The sequence below is a fragment of the Humulus lupulus genome, chromosome 6 (assembly GCF_963169125.1).
Source record: "Humulus lupulus chromosome 6, drHumLupu1.1, whole genome shotgun sequence".
NCBI lineage: Eukaryota > Viridiplantae > Streptophyta > Magnoliopsida > Rosales > Cannabaceae > Humulus > Humulus lupulus.
Genome location: NC_084798.1, coordinates 29,186,824 through 29,207,280, shown reverse-complemented (window position 1 = coordinate 29,207,280; position 20,457 = coordinate 29,186,824). Strand labels below are relative to the sequence as shown.

At 40.0% G+C, this 20,457-nt stretch overlaps 2 protein-coding genes and 1 non-coding gene across 3 annotated transcripts; 2 read left to right on the top strand and 1 right to left on the bottom strand.

Moving 5' to 3' along the window:
• The first annotated feature begins 16,213 nt into the window (after nt 1-16,213).
• Nucleotides 16,214-17,098, top strand: LOC133784906 (uncharacterized). Its single transcript, XM_062224173.1, has one exon. The coding sequence runs from the start codon at nt 16,214-16,216 to the stop codon at nt 17,096-17,098; it is 885 nt and encodes a 294-aa protein (XP_062080157.1).
• LOC133787445 (small nucleolar RNA R71) lies at nt 16,472-16,578 on the bottom strand. The gene has a single exon (XR_009872467.1). It is a non-coding gene; the product is annotated as a small nucleolar RNA R71 (small nucleolar RNA).
• Nucleotides 17,099-17,197: 99 nt separating the features above from the next.
• LOC133784905 (uncharacterized) lies at nt 17,198-19,105 on the top strand. Its single transcript, XM_062224172.1, has one exon. The coding sequence runs from the start codon at nt 17,198-17,200 to the stop codon at nt 19,103-19,105; it is 1,908 nt and encodes a 635-aa protein (XP_062080156.1).
• Nucleotides 19,106-20,457: the final 1,352 nt, after the last annotated feature.

Genomic DNA, 20,457 nt, shown 5'->3' with positions numbered 1-20,457 from the left:
ATATAAATCTCACACCGTTCTCAATAAAGATAGTGGCACTAGATTATCAATGCGAAGACCACTGTTACCAACTCCATATCATGTGTTGGATAGTGGTTCTCATATTCCTTCAGCTTCCTGGAGGCGTAGGCTATCACCTTGTCATTTTGCATCAGCACACAGCCTAAACCTTTCTTAGACGCATCACAATATACTACAAACTTTTCGTTGGGTGTCGGTACGTAAAGTACTGCTGATGAGCATAATTTATCTTTGAGCAACTAGAAGATTTCTTGATTTATCCGTCTAGTTGAACTTTTGCTACTTCCGGGTCAAGTTGGTAAGCGAAGTGGCTATCTTAGAGAAGCCTTCTACAAATCTCTGATAATGATGTGCGAAAACTTCTAAACTCTGACGCATTCTTAGGTCTTGGCCAATACTTCACAGCCTTTACCTTAGTTGGGTCTACTGGGACTCCATCTTTGGATACTATGTAGTAGAGAAACGCTACTTGTGATAGCCAAAATTCGCATTTCCTTAATTTGGCGTAAAGTTGATGCTTCTTTAGTCGCAGCATGGTCAGTCTTAAATGTTCCTCGTGCTCGACTTCGTCCTTTGAGTACACCAATATATCATCAATGAATACCACGACAAAATTTTCCAAGTAATCCTTGAAGACTAGATTCATTAAGTCCACAAATGTGGCTGGAGCGTTGGTGTAGTGTCCCGAATTTGCTAATAAGGCTTAGGACCTTGATTAGCGTGCGTGGAGGCCAATAATTAATTTAATTACGTTAATTTAGGAATTTGATGATTATGTGATTAGAAATGCATTTTTAGGTGAATTAAATATGCATGTTGGCCCCATTTGGCTATTAGGGGCATATTTGTAATTTTAGCCCAGATAGGGCATAAATGTAATATTTGCGTATATTGTGATTGATACCACGAGTGAGTGGCGATATATTTGTGATGCACAATCTGAGACGATCTTAGGGAGCAGTTTAACTAGAAAGTCACAACGGGGTCAAATACCCGACTCGAAAGAAGCCTAGGGGTATTTTGGGAACGTAATATGTGTTATGGATTTATCGAGTAACAGGTAGTAATTTAGTAATTATTTGGACATGTTAGGATTAAAAGGGGATTTATAGGAACACTCAAGGAATTAGATGGGTTTGGAAAATGATGGAATTGCCCTTGGTGGCACTTGAAGGTTTAGATAAGCTTAAGGGGTATTTTGGACTTTTGGATAAGGATGGGTTTGATCACTTAGGCAGCTGAGGTTCTAGGATCATTTAGAAGGAAAACATAAATCTCCCTTTGCTTCTCTCTCTTCCTCACAGTCGATTCTCTCTCTGCTTCTCTTTGGTGTTTGAAAATGTTGGAGAAATCAAGCCTAGGAATTTGAAGCTAGAGGTTTGCTGAGCTTGGGGAGAATTGAAGTTTGTGGTAGCTGGAATTTAGCTCAGGCTGAAGTTAACTCAGAGGTAAGGGATTAAAGCATGTTTTTGTTTAAACTTTCTTTGTTTTGTTAGAGTTTTGGAATTGGAACTTGGGTGATTGAAGTTAGGCTATGATGAGGCTTTTTGTTGGATTTCTGGATGTTAAAACTAGTTATGTTGTTTGGGTATGAATCCTAGGAGGAATTCGAGGATTAAGGCTTGGAATTAGTAAGTTTCAAGGAGTTTAGCTCGTGAAAATGCAAGGGAAATTTGGGTTTGGAGGCTCGAGCCGCGGCCCTATTCTTCAGGTGTCGTGACCTGTGTGTGTCGAAGAGGTTGGAAAGCCTCTGTCTGCCTAGGCTCGCCGCGGCGCAAGATGTTGCTCGCCGCGGTCCGTGTCCCTCAACAGAGAGGCATTTTTCCGCTGACTTGAGTACGCCGCGGCCCTTAAGGGGCTAGACCGCAACTCAAATGCATGATATTGGCTGTTTGAAGGTTTTTAGCTCGGGAACCCAAATGTTAAGGCTCGGGAAGGATTTTACCACCCGGTTTGGTAGAATCCAAGGTCTAGAAGTTATTTATTGGTTTATAACTTGATGGATGGCGGTTATAAATATGTTGTGACTAGGTTTTCAATGAGGCTTGGGTTAGAGGACTGTGCTCGGGACTGCGATGCTCAGATAGCTTGGGACACGGGTAAGAAAACTGTTGTACCCGTAGAGCGGGGCATGGCCCTATTGTTTGTATTACAGGGCATGGCCCTATTGATTGAATTGTAGGGTGTAGCCCTATTGTTTATGTTTAGTATATATTTAAATATGTGTTGATATTATGCTATGTAATGCATATTTGTGAGTGAAAGGTGAAGACCTGGAACGGCGAAGGTCGAGAACGGCAGGAAAATGAGTACAGCAAGGGGCCAGGAACAACGTTGAGCACGTGGAGTGCAGGTCGTTAGGATGAGACCCTCCTAGGATGCTGGATTCATCCTCTTGGTGAAGACCACGAACCCAGGGCCTGGTAAAGCACCAAGGACGACATGGTTGTTATGTGTTTAGCCTATTGGCTGCTATGTTATATGTTGTTGATAGATATGCGTATGTTATCTGTTTTGTGTTGAGTTTTATTGCTTGGCTTTGGCTCACGGGTGCTCTATGGTGCAGGTAAAGACAAGGGAAAGGTCGACCAACCATGAGTATGAAGAGCGTGAAGCGACGGATACATGTTCGGCCTACCTGGCTGCTACGACCAAGGTTATTTTGGGAAGATATAATGTATTGGTATAGATTTATCGCCTAAGTCGACCTTAAATATATTTTGAGATGTAACGTATTTTCTAAACAATATTTTGGGATCCCAAATGTATAACTTTTTATGTTTTCCATGAATGACCACATTTTTATATTAAATGTTTTTTAACGACTGTTATCATAGTTTAACTACACTTTTAACCAAAAACCTCGATGAGCGAGCTAATGGCTTGTTTTTTTAACTCACTTAGTAACGACCAGCTACATGTTGAGAGAAGACGCCCGTATCTGGTGGGATGTTGTATCATAGAGAAGGAATGTTGTAGTTATGACTTGGGAAGAGTTCAGAAACATTTTTAATGAGAAGTATTACAGTGTCACAGTCCGAGCTACAAAGGTTGATGGTTACTGAGTATGCTTTGAAGTTTGACCGGTTAGCGAAGTTTGCGCCGAATCTGGTGTCGACTGACATGGCATGAAGAGATCGGTTTGTACGGGGATTATGATCGCCCGTGATGTCAAGATAACGTTGGATCAGGGGACAAGGCCCTTACAGCTGAGGGGGTCGAGGATCAGATATGCAAAGAGGGCACTGCTAGGCACAATGCTCGAAGGATAGTGCCTCCTTTCATTGGATCTAGTCAGGGTAGTGGCCCCAGTGAGCAGAAGAGAAAGGACCCAGACTCTATTATTCCTCCTAGCTCGGATAGGAGGGCACGAGGTTCTTTCAGTGGCCGTCAGGGCGGGAGAGAGAACTGGAGGAGTGTCCTAGTGTGTCCTCGGTGCAGACGAAGACGTCAGGGAGAGTGCAGGATTAAGGCCTGCTTTACTTGTGGGTGTATCAGTCACTTGAGGAAGGATTGCTAATAAGACAGGAAGAAAAAGCTTAAGCAGAGCGACACCTGCCAGAGTATTTACCTTGACCCGGACTGAGGCTAAGGCTAGCCCCTTGGTCGTGACAGGTGAGATTTTTAGTGCTGGTTATTCTTTTAATGCATTGATTGATTCGAGGGCTACTCATTCATTTGTTTCTGCTAGAGTAATAGATTAGCTATGTAGACCTAGTGATTTGTATACTAGGGGATTTCAAACTTTGTTGCCAACTGGGGAACATGTAGTCTCTAGGAGATGGGTTAGAGCATTGCCAATAGAGATAGGCAATAGGGATTTTTCTGTTGATCTGATTGAGTTAGCAATGGATGACTTCGATATGATCCTGGGGATGGATTGGTTATCGAACTACAGGGCGACGATTGACTGCAAGCGCAAGATGGTGACCTTTGAACCGGAAGGGGAGGTACCATTTGTATTCGTGGGGACAGTGAATGGACCGTGAGTCCCTATGATTTCAGCACTGAAGGCTAGAGACCTGATGGAGAAGGGTTGCATGGGATTCCTAGCAAACATTGTGGATACCTCTAGAGTTGTGTCGGTTGGGTCGAGTGAGACCAGACTGGTATGTGAGTTTCCAAATTTGTTCTCCGCAGATTTGCCAGGATTTCTACCACACCGAGAGATCGAGTTTGTTATAGAGTTGGTGCCAAGGGTAGAGCTAGTATCTAGGGCATCTTATAGAATGGATCCGACAGAGTTGAAGGAACTAAAGATTCAGTTGCAAGAGTTACTAAATTTGGGATTCATCAAACTGAGTTTTTCGCCATGGGGTGCTCCAGTGTTGTTCGTCAAGAAGAAGGATGGGTCCTTAAGGATATGTATTGAATATAGGGAGCTGAACAAGTTGACCATTAAGAACAAGTACCCACCACCAAGGACCGACGACTTGTTTGACCATCAATAGGGGAAGACAATGTTCTCTAATATTGACCTTCGGTCAGGCTACCACCAGTTAAGGATTAAAGAGGAGGACATACCAAAGAACGCTTTCTGTACGAGGTATGGACACTATGAATTCCTGGTTATGTCCTTTGGATTAACCAACGCCCCAGCAGCCTTCATGGATTTGATGAATAGGGTCTTCAAGGACTATTTGGACAAGTTTGTGATTGTGTTCATTGATGACATACTGGTGTACTCTCAGTCAAAGACAAAACACAAACATTATTTATGCCTGGTGTTACAATGTTTGAGAGAGCATAGGTTGTATGCTAAGTTAAGCAAGGCTACCGCAAGTAACATTTCTGGGTCATATTGTCATTAAGGAGGGGATTTTGGTTGACCCAAGAAAGATTGAGGCAATGAGAGATTGGCATAGGCCGAGTAGTGTATTAGAGGTTAGGAGCATTTTGGGATTGGCAGCGTACTATCGGTGTGTAGAGTCCCAGGATGTTTACTTAGTTAGCTACTTAGTAGTAGTATTTTAGATTTCGTGGATTTTGGTTCAAACCGGGACTTAGTTGGAAAAACATAGCTATAGTTATGGATTTTATAAGTTTAACCTATAGTTTAAGAATATTAATTATAATTATGGCTTGATTAATATTGCTGGTCCTAGATATATTATTTATTATAACCTAAGGTTTAGATAGAGCCAATAGGAATATGACACTTGTCATAAGCATGATTATTAAGGAATTAAGTATTTTAATGCTAAAATAAAGAAATAACAGCTTTAGTATTCACCAGAAACTGTTAGAGTCGTATTTTGACTCAGTCAAAGAAATTACCCAACCTTAATTATGCTGAAAAAAGTGCAGTTACGTGTTTAAAATATTCACGTATGCCAATATATGGCAGCTATGAGTCGATATATCACCTGACGAAGGATACAGAAAACAAGTTAACATTGCACGAATGTACAAACGGAGGCTCGGAATTAGGGCAGAGCCGATATATCGTCACATAGAGGCGATATATCGCCCTTAGTAGATATTTTTTTTAATTTTTAAAATATGCTTTGACTCCTTAGACCTGCCTCTGAATGTTTTGATCGAGTCTTAAGCCTCTGTTGACCGAATAATCACTTATTTTTCACTTAATATTCATTATTTTATTAAATCCAAAAAGAAGATATTTTACTCCTAGAACTCTATAAATAAGACCTAGTACCCAGCCCTTCCTCTCATTCTTCTAGCTGTGATCAGAGACTCCAAGGTGTTAGTGATACCATAGAGTGATAAACACTTGGGTTGGGAAAAAGCATTGTCATTTTTTAAGCTTTATAAAACACTTGGGAAGTGAGGATTAGTGTATTTCAGTATTAAAGCTAGACCAATTCATAAGGTCAACTAAAGTATTCTTATTCTTAAGTTCAATTCTGTTTGATTCCTTAGTTTCTTTAATTTTCATTCAGGTTCTAACTTTTGTTATGGTTTTGTGGTTAGTTTTTAAGTTCTTTGAACTTAAGGTATCTTTTCGGCCAGTTCCTCTTGGTGGTTTAGTTCTATTCTTTTCATCGATTTCCTTTAGAAATACTCACCATTCTTATTGTTGGTTTTAGAAGTATTCCAAGTCCCGCATTTGTTCTCAAATATCCCAGTTTTGGTAAAGAAAATAGGATATAACTTTATATGTTTATATGATATGTTATGTTATCTTATGTTATGTAATATTTACATTAGGTATAGTATTCTTATAGACCCTTGGGCATATGACTTGTCTAGCTAGCAAGCCCCAATAATTTATGGGCATATGAATTGCTTGACTAGCAAGCCCCACAAATCCAATGGGCATATGACTTGCTTAGTTAACAAGTCCCAAGTAGTATAATGGCCATTGTAGTATTATATGACATATGTTTATAGTATATGATTATGATTTAACTTATGTATACGTTTTATGTTGTTAGTAGTTTTTCCTTGCTGGGCATTAGGCTCACTCCTTTACTTTTAGTATGATGCAGGAAAATAGATACAAAGGCGGAAGGATTCTTGGAAGCTTGGCATGTGTGTTGAGGTGAATGGAGTGGATGGGCTGCGTGCCAATTCGAGGACGATGTTATTTTCTTTAGTCTCTTTAAATTACGTTTTTATGTATTTTCCGCATTTAGCTTTGTAAAAAATTTCATTTAAAGTTATGTTTTATTTTAAAACAACGAGCTCATTTATCTATTACAAATATTATTTTAAAGTTTCAATAAAGTTATGAATTTTTCTCATGTATGTTCTCTTCAAAGTAGTAGTTATGTCTAGTAGGTTTAATGATCTAAATCTTAGAAATAGTTGGGTCATTACAGTTGGTATTAGAGCAACGATCCATTTACATGAAGTTTTCCTTGATACACACGCTCAAACTCCGAATCTAACCGCAAATGTAAGTATTATTGTTTTGACATTTTGTTTCTGTGTTTTAGCTAACGTTTTAGTCTTATGTTTTCAGTTAAGATATGGATGGAGCTTTAACATATAACGATATCCGAGCCATTAAGGCCTTAAAAGCTTGACACATTTTTTCGAAAAAAAAATTGCATTAAAATAAAGAAAATGGTTTTAAAAAGCTGTTACATACTCATTGAATTTCTTAATATATTTTTGGTAACTGAGTAAATTTATTTCGTATGTAACTTGTATGGTCTTATTGCAATAAGAAATTAGCTTGGTAAAATAATATTTGTGCATTCTTTCGGGTTTGATTTTTTCATCAGGAACAAGGCAAAGCAGACATGATGTTTCATATTGTTGGCAAAAATATCCAGGTTTGATTTATTTTTCTAAAAAAAACAATAAAAAATAAATAATGTGTGACCGATTTTCATGTTGACCTTAAATAAAATTATTTTTTTCTTTAAAGTGTTGGTTGTTTGTCTTGTGTTTATTGGTGTTTTGTCTTTATTTTTTTCTAATAAAAATATATATGCATAAATTGATAAATTCATTAAAAATGGGGGGGGGGGGGGGGGGGCATTATTTTTTGGCTGGTCATTTATTTTTAATTATCTTTTCATTTTATTTGATTTGGGGTGTCCTATTTTCATGGGATTTGTCTCTTTTTGGAAACTATTGATTTAATTGCAAAATTAATGTTTGTTTCCCTTTTATTCTTTTCGGGTAAGCCAAAGGTAAGGAAAGATTATTTTCTATTTTCTGATATTGTGGGAGTTATTGCATTAATTGAAAATCTGGTTTAGGTAACTTCCCACTTTCCCTTTCTATTCCTTCTCTTTATATTTACCCTAACCCACGATCTAATTATCTCACTCACACTCTCTTCAGTTTTTTTCCCCTCTTAATTTTCTCACTGCGTGTGTGAGTTCTTCTCTAGGGTTTTCAAAGTTTCAAGCTTTTCAATGGCAAAATCCAAAAATGCATGAGGTGGTTCAAAGAGGCATGTTCGTGGTTCCCCACCTGTCCCAGCTTCTCCTCTGACTGCTCCTCCTGCTCCAGCAACCGATGCTCAACTTCAACTTCTGCACCTGCAGAACTGGCAGAAATCAATACTCATTTGGCTAGGATGGAGAATGGTCAAGGACAGCTTCTAAGGAGGATGGACAGCATCATGAAGTACTTTCAAAGTGACTAGGATGGCTGGTTGACTTAATGTTTATGTTTTTATTGTTTTTTATGTTTATGTTGAACTTTAATGTCATTTTTTATTGTCTTTTGTGGCCTTTGGCTCCTTTGATAGACAAAAAGGGGGAGTAGTATTTACTTTTAGATTACAACTCTGGACCCTATTTTCGAGGGGAGTTGTTTGTTTGTGGTTTCATTGAACTTTTTCTGTTTAAAAAGTTATCATGTTTTTGTTGTATGTGTTAGTTAGCTTTCATGCAAGGGGAGTATTTTTATACTCTCATTTTTTGTTCTAACACTTTGTTTTACGAATTCCTCCTTGTTTGTTATCTTCAAAATATTTTGCCAATCAAAATGTCAAAGGGGGAGATTGTTAATTCTATTTTTGGCATATGTAATTTGACAAAAATATTTTGTATTTTCTTATTATATTCGGCTGTATATAAATATATATTATTGATATATGTTTTATTTGTTTTAAATAATCAAGGTATAATTGATGACAAACTTTTCTATATTAGGAAAGTTTGCCAAAAATAACATGTTTTTATTATTATAAAATCAAATCTTTTTGAGCTGTCTTTTTCCAGCCGATTGCCTCGTTATATCTAACTATATAATTGAGTTTTATTGCATGATCAAGTTATAAAAGGGAAGCCTTGATTCCTACATCAAAGGATGGATTGTTACCATATATAGCTCACGAGTTTGTAGCTACAGAATCAAGAAATCATGTCAAATTGAAGAATTCTTTTAGGAAAGTTTCCTTGTGGGCTTAGGTCGGTTTAGACCGTGTGTTAGCTTCCTAATATGAGTATAATGACTATAAATACTCATATTGGCTGCTAGGTGTTACACCCAGATTTTGAGATATGAGATTGTGACCCCGAAAGCTGGACTCGTCAAGTGTGAGCTCGAGATATATAAAATGCATGTTCATGGTCCAGATGTCAAAACCTCGGAGCAAGACGGCAACCTCGAATACGGGTAACCTCGAGATCCTTTCTAAGCTCGAAAGAACATAGCATCGGGATACATCTGTTGTCGGGTGTCTTCAGATCGAGAAGCCCGAGCTTAAAGAGTACAAGCTCGAAATGTAACAGCCTCGATGGTATTTATCTGCTCCAAGCTGGTCTTGGAATAAGGTGGCTAGTTCGTAACTTATCCGTAAACCTTGACTGACATGATGCTGGTTACTGACCTTAAAGATTTGATGAGTCATCTGATGTAACGTGTTCCGTACGTTTAAAGATATTTATTGTTGTAACATCCCAACATTAAAGGGATATTAACAATTCTGTTACCCGTTTCCTAGTCTTCAGGGAACGTTTCCTTGTATATAGGAGTTACAATATTTAATATCTTTATTTTAATTAATAAGCAGAAGTATCTTCTTGAAATATGTGGGAATGAACTCTGAGAGGTCATGAACATTTATAGAGGACGGATCTTCTGATATTTGGAGAAAAACTCTAGAGAATTCATCTCTGAAGGATTTCCAAAAAATTCCAAGTCTAAATAAAATAGACTCGTGGACTAGGCAGATTTAATTGTTGAACCATGTAAAACTTTTGTTGTTCTGCCATATTATTCATCTGCGCCATAGCTCTTATTGTTTAATTGCTCTACATTTACCAGTTGACGAAAAATGGCATCAACATTTTGGTGCTTTCATTGAGAGCCTTAAGCAGTATAATCCCTGATTAGCTATGGCGGCAAATGATCTGACTATTCCCGAAGAAAACTATCCACACCGCCCTGGGAAACAGCCGATGAAGAATCCAGAACCAGAAGAGCGAAGTGAGTCCTCCGATTCTTGAGGACCTCCGGCTCCCAGGGACGACGAGGACATGCACTATAATCTCGAGCGGTATGTCCCCATAGTGGAACTCAAAAATCGACAGTTAAGAAAGCAATTGGCTAAGGCCAAAAAACGTAACGAGGAGCTAGCTAGATTAGCTGCGGAGGCGCAAGTGGCTCAACCCCAACCTCCGCCTGATGTCCAAGCCCCACCTCCGCGAGACATTCATGTTCCTCCCCGCAGGCCTCGTGGGCGACCTCGCAAAAACGCTGCCACAAGAAGAACGAAGCAACCTCCGCCACCAGCAGAACAGCTTGCTCCCTCGAGGCCCCAAAGAAATACCCAGGCTAGAGCTCCGCTCAACTCAATTACTGAGTTACCAGCTGAAACTGGGAATAACCGAGCCCCTGCAGAGGCTTGGACTCAGAATCCTGGTAACACACAGAATGTTACCGAGCCGGCATAGGCGAACTCAGGACCATCCAGACCCCACCATCACCCATACGATTCCCTCCATCTCCAATAAGATATCCCTCACCGCCTTGGAGAAGCACACAACTGACTAAAGGTGATAGGGAAAGACAGGCTAGATGGAAGCAGGGGAATGGAAAAACTACTAGAGAATGGAGAGGCACCTAGCCTACGAGAAGCCAAATGTCTTGGTCTCGCACTGCAGAGATGAGGCAGCCTGAAAGGAATCCATCTCGAAGCAATCATGCAACGAGCCTCGCCAGGGACGACTCAGGGGACACCAGATCAGTCAGTATGTATGATCAAGGATGCAGAAATACTGGGAACCAAAGGAACCACCCTGACCTACGGGAACACCTGAATCAAAATCAGGGGAGTGATAATCCCTCGAACCCAGACCTGAGAGATCGCCTAAATGGACGCAAGGATCCCATGCGAAGGCGCGAGCCTGGAATTGTGATCAACGATAACCAATTTTAGGAGACACCCCTTGTGGATCCAGTTCAGGAAATAATTGATCAATTGGAAAGAACATTTAGGCTCTTACAGAATGAGTGAGGTCAGAATAGGGACGAAGATTCTGATGAGAAGCTCGAACCATTCGCTCCCCACATTTCCAACACTTTGTTTCCTCAAGGGCTTCAGATTCCTCATGTCCCACCTTTTGAAAGGAAATCTGACCCGTACAGATATTTAAGTACATTCAACACTATAATGAGAGCAAGTAATGTGCGTTACGAGCTCAGATGCATGCTGTTTCCAGCATTGCTTACAGGACCAGCGAAAAACTGGTTCGAAAAATATAAGAGGCATTCAATCACTTCTTGGGAGCAGTTGTCAAAAGATTTCAAGAAGAAATTTAGAGCCATGATCGGGATAAGACCCGAGGCATCGACCCTGACCAATATCCGGCAACAACCAAATGAAATGCTGAAAAGCTACCTTACAAGATTCAATCTAGAAGTCACCGACCTCGGGATGTAGACGACAGTGGTCATTTAATGGCTGTCTGAGCTGGGGTAATGCCAGGAAGTCCCCTCTGGGAAGATATGCAGAGGAAGCATGTGAGGTCAATAACTAAGTTTAATAGACGAGCTCAGAGGTTTGTCAATGTAGAAGAGGCGAGGTCAACACTGAATCTGACCTCTCAGCCTATAACTACAATGACAAATGTGAACTCTGCCTCGACCTCGGCAGACCCATCAGCCTTGAAACCCCCTGCAGAAAACCGTTCCAAAAGAAAGAAGAATGAAGGAAATAACCCTGAGGTGGAAGGGGGAAAGAAGAAGAAAGGGGAAAGGTATTTCTCCGTGTACAAGGTGTACACCAAGCTCAACGAGTCTCAGGAGAATATTTACCTAGCTAATGACAACCAGGTCCCTTTCAGGCGTCCAGACCCCATGAAAAACCAAAAGTCCAAGAGAGACTCGAGTAAATACTGTCGATTTCACAAAGATACTGGGCACACTACTGATGAGTGCAGACAACTGAAGGACGAGATCGAAGGTCTGATCTCGAGAGGATACTTCAGGCAATATGTCAGGAACCAGAACAACAATCAGGCTCCTACCAGCCAAAGGACACCTGCAATGCCACCTGCTTAAAACAACAATTTCCGGGCTAGGGAGCAGATGTGGTAACCATCACGAGCGGGCCTCACCTCGCAGGATCGGGCAAGAATGTCCAAAAGCAATATGTGAACGAGCTGAAAACTGGGGACGGGTCCCCTTATGAACCCGAACCCAGAGCTCCAAAGTACCAAAAGGTTGAATCTCAGCCTATAACCTTTACTAAGGACGATGCGTCCCTTGTTCAGTTTCCTCACAACGACCCACTGGTCATCACTCTTCAGCTTGCGAACAAGAGGACTCATCGAGTTCTTATTGATAATGGGAGCTCAATGAACATTCTCTATAAGGCAACCTTAGAAAAGATGGGACTCACGCTTCGTGACCTAAAGCTTGTGCAACGACGTTGTACGGTTTTTTAGGAGAAGGGATTGCCTGTATGGGGTCCATTGAACTCCCTGTGACCTTGGGAGACTACCCAGTCTCAACAACCAAGATGATGGAGTTCGTAGTAGTGGACCTGCCATCGGCCTACAACGTGCTGCTCGGGAGACCCGCCCTAGTAGGGCTAGGGGTAGTCTCGTCTGTAAGGCACTTGTCCTTCAAGTTCCCGACTTCTAGTGGCATCGGGACATTGAAGGGAGACCAATTAACCGGAAGGGAATGCTATAGCATTTCCATAAGAGGAAAGAAGCAGACGAGTGCACGAGTGCTTGTCGTTATTCAGAATAAATACGGGACAGTCTTTGAGATAGATGAAGAAATCGATCCAAGAATAGAGGAAAGAGCTGATCTCGAACCATTGGAAGAGCTCAAAGAAATCATGCTCCAAGAAGCAGAACCCCCGAAAACAGTAAAGGTCGAGAAAAACCTCCCCGAAGAAACCAAATAGCAATTAATTTTTTTTTTGAAGAAGAACCAGGATGTCTTAGCATGGTCACATTCGGACATGATAGGGATAAGTCCAAATGTGGTGAGTCACGTGTTGAATATTGGCAAAAGCTTCCCGCCGAAGCAGTAAAAGCAAAGACTACTGGATGACGATAGGAAGAAGGCCCTTAAAGAGGAAGTCAACAGATTAAAAGCAAACCAATTCATTAGGGATGCTTTTTACCCCGATTGGGTAGCCAACCCGATACTAGTCCCGAAGCCTAACGGGACATGACAGACTTGTATTGACTACTCAGACCTCAACAAGGCCTGTCCTAAGGACTGCTTCGCTTTACCTCGAATCGACCAGCTCATGGATGCCACGGCAGGGCATGGACTCATGTCGTTCATGGATGCCTATTATGGATATAACCAGATTTCCATGCATGCCTCTGACCAAGAGCATACGAGTTTCATAACAGACAAAGGGCTGTATTGTTAAAATGCCATGCCATTCGAGCTCAAAAATGTTGAAGCCACTTACCTGCAACTCATGAACATGATGTTCTCCGAACAAATAGGTAATAACATGGAAGTTTATGTTGACGATATGTTAGTTAAATCTCAACTTAACAATAACCATGTGGATGACCTCGAAGAATGCTTCGCTGTGTTATGGAGATATAACATGAAACTTAACCCTCAGAAGTGTTCTTTTGGAATATCTTCAAGAAAATTCCTGGGCTTCATTGTAAATGCTCAGGGAATAGAAGCTAATCCAGACAAAATCCAGGCTCTAATTGATATGCCTTCACCTCAGAAGCATAAGGATGTCCAAAGTTTGACTGGCAAGATGGCGGCGCTAAGTAGGTTTATCTCGAAATCTACGGACCGTTGTCTTCCATTTTTCAACCTTTTGAGGGGAGGCAAGAAATTCGAATGGACGAAGGAATGCGAGTTGGCTTTTCAAGAGCTCAAGAAACTCGCAGAACCCCCCATCTTGTCAAAACCCATTACGGGAGAAATTATGTACCTGTACCTTGCTACGACCGAGCACACCATAAGCGCGGTACTCGTGTGGGAAGAAGAAATGTGAAAAGGCCCGTGTATTATGTCAGTAAAAGGTTACTGGGGGCAGAATCGAGATATCCCTTGATGGAAAAGTTAGCTCTCAGCCTAATTCACTCATCTTGAAAGCTCCGACCCTATTTTTAGGCGCACCCAATCCATGTACTTACCGATCAACCACTAAGACAAGTCCTATCCAAACCAGAAGCCTCAGATCGACTGCTCAAATGGGTCATTGAACTCAGACAATGCAAGATCACTTATCATCCAAGGACAACCATAAGAGGACAGGTCTTGGTAGACTTCATAGTGGAGTGCACTGGCATGGCCAACGGCGAAGTTATAACCCTGGCTCGCGAGTTGTGGAAACTTTATGTTGACGGGTCTTCTAATGAAAATGGATCGGGAGCAAGAGTAATTTTGATCACTGATAACTCTATGATTTAGAGTTATTTTTATTAACTTTGAACTTGAATTTTGGGTGAAAAGAGGAATGAGTGTGATGTTATTTGTAAGTTTGTTTAGCTTTTACCTTTCTTTTCTAGTTAGTGTGTTAATTCAAGAGTCTTGTAAATTGTTGGTAGTAATTGTAATTAATTAAGTAATTGTGTGTGTTTTGTTGTTTAGGAAAGGAACTTTTGACTCGCTAAGGGAAACTAAGGAATCCAAGGAAAAAGGGGACAAAAATCTGGAAATGCTGCTCAAATGCTGGAGGCCAAAGTGTTAGCAAATCTGGAAATTGGGGACTGACGTGGACAAGAGCCAGCTGACCTTTCTTCACTTATCTCAGCGCCTACGTGGCACCCACTTAAAAATTAGGTCAGCTGGCTGAGGTGGCGTGGACTAATGGACCAAGAAAGGAAAATGGGCTTTCTAATTAAGGAAGGAGAAGAGAAAAGTACCTTAAGGAGAGTACAGCCGTAATACAGGAAGGAAAAGAAAAAGGAGTACAGTCCTTTATTCATAAAACAAGAAAGAGGGAAAAGAGCTGATGCAGAGAGATATACACAGAAAAAGGCAGTCCCCATAAGAGGAGACCCACGGCCAAGGAAGGAGGAGGACTCTAGAACTCGATTCTACTTCTTCTCTTTCTTCTATATTTTCTTTTCTGTAGTGTATACTCTTGATTCTATAATTTGTGAACTGAATATTTGCTATGGATGAACAATTTCTGTTTTGGGTTGTAATTTTCAGTTTGAACATGAGCTAATCCTTTTGAGATTTGAATGGCTATGGAACCCGATGTTATGAATTAATGATGAAAATTGCATGAGTTTAGCAACTTGCCTTTGTTCATTCAAGTGAGATGAATGTTAAATGATTGTTAATTACTGGCCATGCCTAACAATTTGCTTAGCTAGATCTGATTCTGGAAAGGTTATATCTAGTGGAAATAACTTGGATGATGCAAGAGAATTACCATGTTTAGGTTGTCCTTAGTGAGTAAAATAGGAATATTTTGCTACCTTGTATAACTTGAGAATTGGTGTGTAATTGCTGTTTTGCAACCTGATTAAATATAGGAATGTATTAAATCAAGTTGTAGAATTAATTCACTGAGTTTTGGGAAAATCTCACGTGCTTATCTTAGAATTTTGTTAACTCTGTGCAACTTTGCTGAACGAATGCTGTAACAACTGGGCAGATTAACATAGGGGGAAATAGCTATTCAGATCTATCAATCCATAGACACTTTTTCTTGAATTCAATTTTGCTATCATTTTAGTTATATTTTTAAATAGATTTAATTGCAGTCATTTAATTTCAGATTGATAGTACAATCATTCTCATAATTTCTTCCTTTAATTTTAAATTGTTGATTAGTTGGTTTTACATTTGCTTGATTTTGCAATCCCTGTGGAGACGATACTCAACTTACTACTATATTACTTGTTGCCGACTGTGTACACTTGCACATTTTATTTGCTTAAAATTACGCAACAAGTTTTTGGCGCCGTTGCCGTGGATTGAAAATTAAAATTCTGTATTATCAACTATTTTTGCAATTTATTTCTGTTTGTTTCTAATTATGCTTGTTTGGGTTGTGCGTTTCTCAGGTTTAATCTAGTGCATGAACGAACAAGACGAATCTGAACTTGCTCCTATTGACCCCGAAATTGAACGTACTTTCAGAAAAAGGAGAAAGGCACAAAAGGCTAAAAGCCGCTGCAATATGGCTGAAAATGTTGGAGACGAAGGGGGCGCCCAGAACATAGCTAATCCTATTGTTTTGGCGGATGATAGAGCCAGAGCAATAAGGGAATACGCTGCCCCTATGTTCAACGAGCTCAATCCGGGCATTGTGAGGCCCGAAATACAAGCACCCCAGTTTTAGCTCAAACCTGTCATATTTCAAATGCTCCAAATAGTTGGGCAGTTTAGTGGGATGCCCACGGAAGACCCTCATCTCCATCTACGCTCATTTTTGGAGGTGAGTGATTCTTTCAAGTTACAAGGAGTAAGTGAAGAGGCGCTAAGACTGAAGTTATTCCCCTTCTCTTTCAGGGACCGAGCTAGATCATGGCTCAACATCCTTCCTCCCGATTCGGTGACAAATTGGAATGACTTGGCTGAATTTTTTTTAAGAAAGTACTTCCCTCCCACGAGAAATGCAAAGTTTAGAAGTGAGATTATGTCGTTTCAGCAGCTGGAAGATGAGTCCACTAGTGACGCATGGGAAAGATTCAAAGAGCTTTTAAGAAAATGTCCACACCATGGTATCCCACATTGTATACAAATGGAGACATTCTACAATGGTCTCAATGCAGCCTCTCGAATGGTCTTGGACGCTTCAGCCAATGGAGCCATTCTTTCCAAGTCTTACAACGAAGCATTTGGGATTTTGGAAAGGATTGCAAGTAATAACTATCAATGGTCAAACACTAGAGCTCCTACAAGTAGAAAGGTGGCGGGAGTTCTTGAAGTAGATGCATTAACGGCTCTAACAGCTCAAATGGCCTCAATGACCAACATCTTGAAGAATCTGAGTTTGGGAGGAAATATTCAGCCAGCCGCTGCCATTCAAAGTGCAGAAATTTCATGTGTTTATTGTGGAGATGGGCATACTTTTGAGAATTGCCCTTCAAATCCAGCCTCGGTTTGCTATGTGGGTAATCAGAACTTCAATCGCAACAACAACCCATATTCAAATTCTTATAATCCAGCGTGGAGGCAACATCCAAATCTGTCATGGGGGGGTCAAGGAGCACGTTCAAGTGGAGCGCCAGCACAAGGGAAATAGTCATGTCCACCAGGTTTTTCTCAACAACCAAGGGCTCAACAACCTCACCAATCTCAAGGCTCTCAATCTAGTTCCTTGGAGAGTTTAATGAGAAATTATATGGCAAAGAATGATGCTGTGATTCAGAGCCAAGCACTTTCTCTTCGCAATCTGGAAATTCAGTTGGGGCAACTGGCCAATGATCTGAAAAATAGGCCCCAAGGTTCTTTGCCTAGTGATACCGAGAATCCAAGGAGGGATGGTAAAGAACACTGCAAAGCAATTAATCTACGGAGTGGGAAAATTCTGGAAATTAATGATGAGAAAACAAAAGGCAGCAAAGAGCCCACTTCAATCCAAACTGAAGGGGAAATGAGTAAAAAACCAGCAAGTTCAGCTGCTGAATTCAGCCCAGTTGATACAGCATCGGGTCAGCATTCTGCTGCAGAAAAGACTTTACACAAGCCACCTCCACCATTTCCTCAACGTTTTAAAAAACAACAGCAAGATGGGCAATTCAGGAAGTTTCTGGATGTTTTGAAGCAGCTCCATATCAATGTTCCCTTAGTGGAAGCCTTGGAGCAAATGCCCAACTACGTGAAGTTCTTGAAAGATATTTTGACAAAGAAAAGGAGGCTGGGTGAGTTCGAAACAGTTGCTCTAACAGAAGGTTGCAGTGCTATGTTGAAAAGCAAAATTCCTCATAAATTAAAAGATCCAGGCAGTTTTACAATTCCATGTTCCATTGGTGGGAGAGATGTGGGAAGAGCTTTATGCGATTTGGGTGCTAGTATTAATCTAATGCCTATGTCTATTTTCAAGAAGTTGGGCATTGGTGAAGCTCGGCCAACCACAGTTACATTGCAGTTAGCGGACAGATCAATGGCTCATCCGGAAGGGAAGATTGAGGATGTACTAGTGCAGGTTGACAAGTTCATATTCCCGACCGATTTCATCATTCTTGACTATGAAGCGGATCGAGAAGTACCCATAATATTGGGGAGGCCATTTCTTGCCACAGGGAGGACTCTGATTGATGTGCAAAATGGAGAGCTTACCATGAGGGTGAAGGATCAACAAGTGACCTTTAGTGTTTTCCAAGCCATGAAGTTTCTGGATGACATAGAAGAATGTTCTAGTTTGAGTGTACTTGAGACACTTGTGGCTGAAACCTTTAATAAAGAAATTTGCAAGGCTGATTTGGGGCTGAATATCTTTGAGGATGATGAAGAATCTAGCAATGAAGAGGAGTCCCAAGTCACTTGGGTAGAGTCCAGCAAACCAGCCATGAAATTCAGCAAGCATTTTGAGTCTTTAAATCTGTCGGAAGGGAATTTTAAGCCTCCAAAGCCCTCTATCCAAGAACCACAAAAACTGGAGTTGAAACCGCTGCCCAGCCATTTAAAATACGCCTACTTGGGGGACAATGAAACGCTGTCTGTGATTATTTCAGCGTATTTGGGAGCTGAAGCTGAATGTTTACTGCTAGAAGTGTTGAAGAAGCATAATAGGGCAATCAGCTGGACTATGGCAGACATAAAAGGCATTAGCCTGACATTTTGTATGCATAAAATACTGCTGGAAGCTGGCTATAATAACTTTATTGAGCAGCAACGAAGGTTGAATCCCATCATGAAGGAGGTAGTTCGGAAAGAAGTGATTAAGTGGCTGGATTATGGCATAGTTTACCCGATTTCAGACAACTCTTGGGCCAGCCCAGTTCAGTGTGTCCCTAAAAAGGGAGGAGTTACAGTAGTGACTAATGATAACAATGAGTTGATTCCCACAAGAACGGTGACTGGTTGGCGAGTTTGCATGGATTATAGGAAGCTTAATGAAGCCACTCGGAAGGACCATTTCCCGCTGCCATTTATTGACCAAATGTTGGATCGGTTGGCTAGAAAGGAATTTTACTGCTTTCTTGACGGATATTCAGGTTATAACCAGATTTCTATAGCTCCGGAAGACCAGGAAAAAACAACATTCACTTGTCCCTACGGCACCTTTTGTTGGGTTTTATGCCCTTAATAAAACCATTTTTCTTATGTAACACGTTATTATTATCAATAAAAGAAGTAGAAATCATTTTGTTTATTCAATTGCATTGTTCGCTTGTTTTATTACATGTTTATTCAATTAATACAAACATTCATAAAATCCTGAACATATGGATAGTTACAATTATGGTGACTAGGTCACAGTGGATTATAGTTGTAATTATATGTTCAAAAGAACAAGTCCTAGATTAGATCAGTGCATTGGATTTTCACTGATTAGGAAATCTACGATATGATCTACTTACACATTAGGGGTGTGATGTCTTGTCCAAGGCATTGACCAAGTAGATATGATCGGATGTATTTGGTTACATCGGACTAGGACCGATATTGATTATTGATTGATAAATAAGTATCGTTGTTATCGAATCTAATCAATATCACAACGTTGACCATAGGTTAAGTCGATCTTAATTCTGAGTGATAATATTCTGCTAATTATATTATTTAAATCTTTTGACTTGTTCGTTACCAGCTTACCCTACGGTCTAGCCCATACTTACATCTTGGAGATTTAGAAATGAAATTGAGTGGGAGTATTATTCATAGATATGAAATCTATAACTTCTGTATGAGAAGTGAAAAGATGATTTCCTTAATTGCTTTGTTCAAAAGGTTAAATGATTGAGATCTCATTTCTGTGATTAAGTTCACGGAAATATCATTTATAAGGAACTTAGTGGGAGTTAAGGATAAAATACTGATGAGGGGTAAAACGGTAATTTTCACCTAGCTTGTTAGTAAGTCATTGATAGAGGATTGACTAACTGTAATGGTTATAACAATGGATAACGTATTTATGCTTTGGAAAATACGTTCTATGAATTCAAGAGTTCAATTCCAAGTCTATAGTGGAGTCACGAAGAATTAATAAGGTAGTGAAATTATTCGTAAATAAATTCACGGTAACTTTTTGGAGCTTGATTTCATGGATCCATGGTCCCCGCATCACCTTTGAGTAAACCATCTAGAATGTCTCAATTAATTGATTTAATTATCAATTAGGATTTTTTTAAAGTTGACTAGGTCAATTTTGGAAAATTTATAGAGATATGAGATTTAGAGAATAAAAGAGAATCTTTGGGTAAATTTATTAATATTGATAAATTGGTGTCAATATAAATAAATAAAAATTAAATCAAGTTTCAAATTATAATTAGTTAATTTGAATAAGGATTTAGTTAATTAATTAAAATAAATAAATAAATAAAAGGTTTTGAATTTAGGCCCAATTGGGATTTAAATTCAAAATAAAAGTATTGGGCCCAAGTCCATTTGTGGGAGCCCAAGGCTTTTATCTTTTTGTTTATTAGTTTAATTAAT